Source organism: Pangasianodon hypophthalmus, chromosome 20 (assembly GCF_027358585.1).
Source record: "Pangasianodon hypophthalmus isolate fPanHyp1 chromosome 20, fPanHyp1.pri, whole genome shotgun sequence".
NCBI classification, from domain to species: domain Eukaryota; kingdom Metazoa; phylum Chordata; class Actinopteri; order Siluriformes; family Pangasiidae; genus Pangasianodon; species Pangasianodon hypophthalmus.
Genome location: NC_069729.1, coordinates 21,061,009 through 21,067,008, shown reverse-complemented (window position 1 = coordinate 21,067,008; position 6,000 = coordinate 21,061,009). Strand labels below are relative to the sequence as shown.

The following is a 6,000-nucleotide window of genomic DNA, read 5'->3' as shown; positions in this document are numbered from 1 at the left end:
GAGGAAGAGGAGGATGAGTGTGCGGAGGAGGAGAGGGAGAGAAGAGGAGACAGTGAGGATGATGAAGAGTGGAGCATCCTGCAGGTGGACGGAGGGGAGAAGAAGAAGAACACGACAGGGAGAGCGCAGTGATACGATGGACGCCTGGCTTTTCCTCACACACACACACACACACACACACAGTCACAAACACACACGCACAGTCACAAACACACACGCACAGTCACAAACACACACACACACTCACGCAAATACACACAGAGTCAGGTTTAAACATCTGAGTGCGCTAACAGGAATTTATTTCAGCAGTTATTAAACTCTAATCAGACATCTTCCCTCAGATTATCTTAAGAATTTAATAATATATAGATAATCCAACTAGCATTAGCTCTGAAAAATTCTAACATTATAACATGAAAATCCTCTCAGAAATCCTGTCAGATTAGCACATTTTAGCCAGCTAGTTTGCATTAGCAGTAAACATATCTGAATAGGACAAAAATCCTCTCCTGCTAAGATGTTCACGTAAGCTAGCTTGTTAGCATCAACAGTGATGATTAAAGACATAAAATCTAAAAATCCTCTCAGAAATCCTGTCAGATTAGTTCATGTTAGCCAGTTAGCATTAGCAGTAAACATGTCTGATTAGGACAAAAAATCCTCACAGAAATCCTGTCTGATTAGCTCATGTTAGCCAGTTAGCATTAGCAGTAAACATGTCTGATTAGGACAAAAATCCTCACAGAAATCCTGTCTGATTAGCTCGTTAGCCAGCTAGCTAGCATTAGCAGGGGAAAAGTAAACATTTATGAAAATATTTTTAGAAATCTTGTCAGGTTCGCTTATATTAGCCAGCTATCGTTAGCAATGAAGATTGTGAACATTTATGAATATGATTCAAAAATCCTCTCAGAAATCCTGTCAGATTAGCACATTTTAGCCAGCTAGTTTGCATTAGCAGTAAACATATCTGAATAGGACAAAAATCCTCTCCTGCTAAGATGTTCACGTAAGCTAGCTTGTTAGCATCAACAGTGATGATTAAAGACATAAAATCTAAAAATCCTCTCAGAAATCCTGTCAGATTAGTTCATGTTAGCCAGTTAGCATTAGCAGTAAACATGTCTGATTAGGACAAAAAATCCTCACAGAAATCCTGTCTGATTAGCTCATGTTAGCCAGTTAGCATTAGCAGTAAACATGTCTGATTAGGACAAAAATCCTCACAGAAATCCTGTCTGATTAGCTCGTTAGCCAGCTAGCTAGCATTAGCAGGGGAAAAGTAAACATTTATGAAAATATTTTTAGAAATCTTGTCAGGTTCGCTTATATTAGCCAGCTATCGTTAGCAATGAAGATTGTGAACATTTATGAATATGATTCAAAAATCCTCTCAGAAATCCTTTCAGATTAGCTCATGTTAGCCAGCTAGCTAGTGTTAGCAATGAAGATGACAAAGATTTATGAACGTTATTTATGACTTAAAATTCCTTCAGCAGGTGAAAAGTAAATATTTATGAATATTATTTAAAAACCCTTCTCAGGTTAGCACGTTAGCTATCTAGCTAGCATTAGCAGGGGAAAAATATTAAACAATTATGATTATGACTTAAAAATCCTCTTAAAAATCTTGTCAGGTTAGCTCATGTTAGCCAGCTAGCATGAGAAGTAAAGATTATTAACATGTCTGAATAGGACAAAAATCCTCTCGGAAATCCTGTTAAGCTGTTAGTGTTAGCTAGCTTGTTATCCACAACAGTGATGGTTAGATACATTCCCTCTCAGAAATCTTGTCAGGTTAGCTCATGTTAGCCAATTAGCTAACATGAGCTGTAAAGGTGACAAAGATTTATGAGCATGACAACATTTTCCTCAGAAATCCTGTCAGGTTAGCCTATGCTGGCTAATAAGCTTTAGTACTATGATTGTGAACATTTATGAACACTGTCAGAAATCATGTCAGGTTCACTTAAGTTAGCTAGCTAGCTAGTCTTAGCAGTAAAGATTGTTGTGTTTGTGTATGTGGCAAAAATCCTCTCAGAAATTCTGGCAAGTTGGTTAATATTAGCTAACACATTAGCATAATAGATATTTATGAACATCCTCTCAGAAATCCTGTCAGGTTAGCTCATTTTAGCCAACTAGCTAATGTTAGCAACATAATTCACATCCTCTCAGAAAATTCCATCAGGTTAGTTCTATCATATTAGCTAGCTAGCAAGCATTAGCAGTAAACAATATAAACAGTATAATATGATACAGTTCTGTCCTGTCAGAAATCTTGCTATGTTATTCCATATTAGCCAACTAGCTAGCGTGCAGAAAATGTATTAATATGATTCAATTCCTCTCAGAAATCCTGTCAGTTAATGCATGCAGTTAGCATTAGCAGTGAAGATGACAAGAAAATATGAACATCCTCTCAGAAATCCTGATCGTCTAGCTTGTTAGCTACCTAGCTAGAATTAGCAGGGGGAGAAAGTTAACATATATGAATATGACTTGAAAATCCTGTCAGATTAGCTCATATTAGCTAGCTGGCAAGCATTAGCAGTAAAGATGATAAACATTTCTGAATATGATACAAATCCTGTGAGAAATCCTGTTAGGTTAGTTCATATTAGCGAGCTAGCTAGTGTTAGCAGCATTAGCATTTGCGTTAAAGAGCAGGAATGCGACTCGCTGAATTAGTTTTTGATAACTGATGAAATAAAACCAGCTCTCGGTCACCGAATGTCACGTAACATGAATTATTTTGGATTTAGCCATATGAGGGAAAATTTCAAGATGGTGGACTGAAAAAAAAATGAAAGAACGAGATGGAAAAGAGAAAAAAGAAAGAACTGTGTCCTTTTGTTTGAGTGAAACAAAACTTAAGAAGGAAAGCCATCATTCTGACATGAACATAAAATAAATATTAAAAAGCAGATTTTAATAAAGAAAGAAAGAAATTCCTCATATTGTGACAGAAATACGTTTACAGCTTCATGCTTCAGTTATAATGAATATTAATCTACGACCTGGCAAACTATAAAACATGGATTAATATTTTATAAAAGCTATAAAAACTATAAAAATATTTTCTCCTGATATTATTTCATCTTGTCTAAGATTAGCAGGTTGTTTTCTTTCGCACGTGCGTTTTGTTTTATTCCTGAAAGCGTTCAGTGTTGGAGGCGTCGCTGTTCGTTCACAATAGAAATGCAGCGAAAACTAGCGAAAAAGTGAAAACTTGGGTTTAAAGTCGAGTTTTAAGCCAAGAGTGAAATTTTTTAGGGATTTTTATCATTTTTTTCCCCCAAATTAAAGTTTCATTTGCTTTTTTTATTTATTTTACTGTGACATTTATTTTAAAATGACAAAGAAATTTGACCTGAGCATATTTTCAAACTAGTAAAGAATTCTAACTATTTTTGTTTTTCACTATTAAAAAAAAAACAAGGTGTTAATGAGGTTAATGTTAATGTATAAATCTTTCACGTAGGAATAACGTATGAATGTTAGCATATTATTAAGTTACATTAGGACACTCAGGGCTCTAAAAGGACCAAATATTATACAATATCCAGCTACACTTTCATTTTTAACAAGCTACGAAAGATGTTCCTTAAATCAGACATAAGAATCCAAAGCCATATAAATTACCAAACGTTGATATTTTGCGTAAGTAAAATTTATTATATGATGCTTTTACATGTGAAATAATAAAACACACAGTGCCTTAGTGGATCATTTCACAGTTTAGCGTCAGATCAAACGTGATAAACTGCGCTTCGTTACAGTCACATGATCATCATGCTAACTTTTTTGATTAAATTCATCCTACACAGTTAGCTACATTTATATTTTTTGGCTAAATCCATCCTACATTTGCCACATTAGCTTACTTGGCTATATCTGTGCTATATTGTTTGTCGCTTTTTTTTTTTATTGGCTAAATCCATTCTACAATGTTCGCTACACGTAAATGTAAGTGCTAAGTAAAATTGCAGTGTTCATAACGTCTCATCGGTTTATTCTGTATGCACTGATATCCGGAGTTATGACAGGGTAATTATGGCCTGCAATTTCCGCACATAATTCTGGTAGCTACTAAAAACGATGTACGCTGCTAATCCATCCTGCGTGCTGCGGCTAAATTACAGCGATGTATTAGTAATATCGTGATGTAGCGCTCATTTAGACTGAACCAAAACATTTGTACTTTGTACCAAAGCCATTTCATTTTTACTTTTTGTGTTTGTATATTTGTGTGTGCTAACAAGTTAACCCTCTATGAGTATTTTTGTTATTTATAAATGATAAAATAAGGTCTAACAATTTGAACCAATCGTACGCCATTAAAATGGTCACATGATGTTCACTTTCATATCTGAAATTAAAAATTTTAAGCAGCATACAACTTTGCGTCACATGGAGGAAAAGTGATGCTACAAAAGCTCAATATGACTTTAAATATAATTAGCAAAAATTTCTTAAATTTAAGTCTTAACCCTCTATGGGAATTTTTAAAAATTTTTAATTAATAAAAAGTTATTAAATTACAATTAAATCCAAAATGAATCTTATATTAATTCAAATAAAATAAATTAATTAATTTAAAAAATTAAAAGGGGTAAAAAAGTAATTTTTGAAAAATTCATGGTGAAAAAAATTCAGACTTCAGGTCACTTCACTTCAAGAACTTTTGCTAATCTTTATTTTTATATTTCTAATTTTTTATTTTTATTTTGATATCAAATTGATTTTTATTCCAATCCAAACCTTTTTTTATGTGTATAAATGACAAATTCTTATGAAGGGTTAACAGTTTCCTACAAAACGTTGCAATAACACACACACACACACACACACAGGACACACTCGTACCTCTGAAAACATCTTCATTCAGGTGAAAAGGAGAAACATCACACGGCGAATCCGTGACTTTTACAGATTTTTGATGACTTTTTTTTATGCAAATGTAGCAATTAAACTGCGGCTGCGTTTTTTTTTTTTTTTTTTATGCAAAAGGACATTATTGTGTTTATAACGATTGTGAGAAGGTGTGTTTATTCGTACAGTAGTGTAGTGTTTATCTGTTGTGCATGCAGTTTTTATTATTATCATGATAAACGTTGTTGTTCTGGATGTAGACTTTATTTCTCATGAAGAATTTTTCGCTCGGTGGTTTGGAGTTTGTGGATATTTTTTTACTTTTGCATTTCCGTTTTGCGTATTTTTTAAGTGTCTGATCTTGCTTTTTTGTGTCTCTTTTATATTTTTAAGCTTCATAAATATTCAAAGTTAGAATTGCATCTGTTGTTTATTACATGCAGAATAATATTTATGCTTTTGATCTTGCTTTGTTTTATCTGACATATCACCAAATGCAGGGATTTTCAACCTGAAAACAACAGAAAGGTTTTTTTTTTTCTTCTTGAAACCCTGATTTGGATTTGTATCTATTGGAAAGTAAAGTACTCTTGGTGTATAACTACATTTTTTGTTGATTCCATATTGTATTGTATGCCTTTGTAACAACTCTTCATGGCCTTGCACAAAAACTAGTGACAAACTAGAACTGGCATGATTAAAGTTGAAAAGTGTTTAGTTTGTATTTTAATCGCTTAAAATTTTCCATAATGTTCATTTTTACTCATTTGTTGGAAACTTTGTTTCTAAATTTGTTTTATAAAGAATTTTCACAAGAACGTTAAAATGTATGGTGTGGGTTTTTCTTTCCCCTAAATTTCCTTGTTCTCTTGTTTTGTTTTCCGTCTGTTCCTCTTCTTTCTCAGTTCAGCTCTTAAATAGAGCCCCTGATCATTGTTAGCACCTGCCTCGTTATGAGCCTCGTTATGAGCCTTGTTATGAGTCTCGGTGTGTCTCGTTAGCGAGTGAATTGAAACTCATTGTTTTGTAACCTGAAGAGACCTTGTTAAAACTACAAGACACCAAAAAGGAATTTTGTAACATGAAATAACAAGGAGCTAGGAGAACTGTGGAAACAACTAGGGA

The 6,000-nt window shown here is 33.7% G+C and overlaps 1 protein-coding gene across 2 annotated transcripts in view; it reads left to right on the top strand.

Moving 5' to 3' along the window:
- rargb (retinoic acid receptor, gamma b) overlaps window positions 1-5,701 on the top strand; it is a 51,900-nt gene extending 46,199 nt beyond the window's left edge. For both annotated transcript variants that reach the window (XM_034314336.2, XM_034314337.2), the window contains one exon: window positions 1-5,701. This exon is cut by the window's left edge and continues 164 nt beyond it. In XM_034314336.2, the coding sequence (XP_034170227.1) occupies window positions 1-132 (132 nt within the window). In that variant the 3' untranslated portion in view covers window positions 133-5,701.
- Window positions 5,702-6,000: the final 299 nt, after the last annotated feature.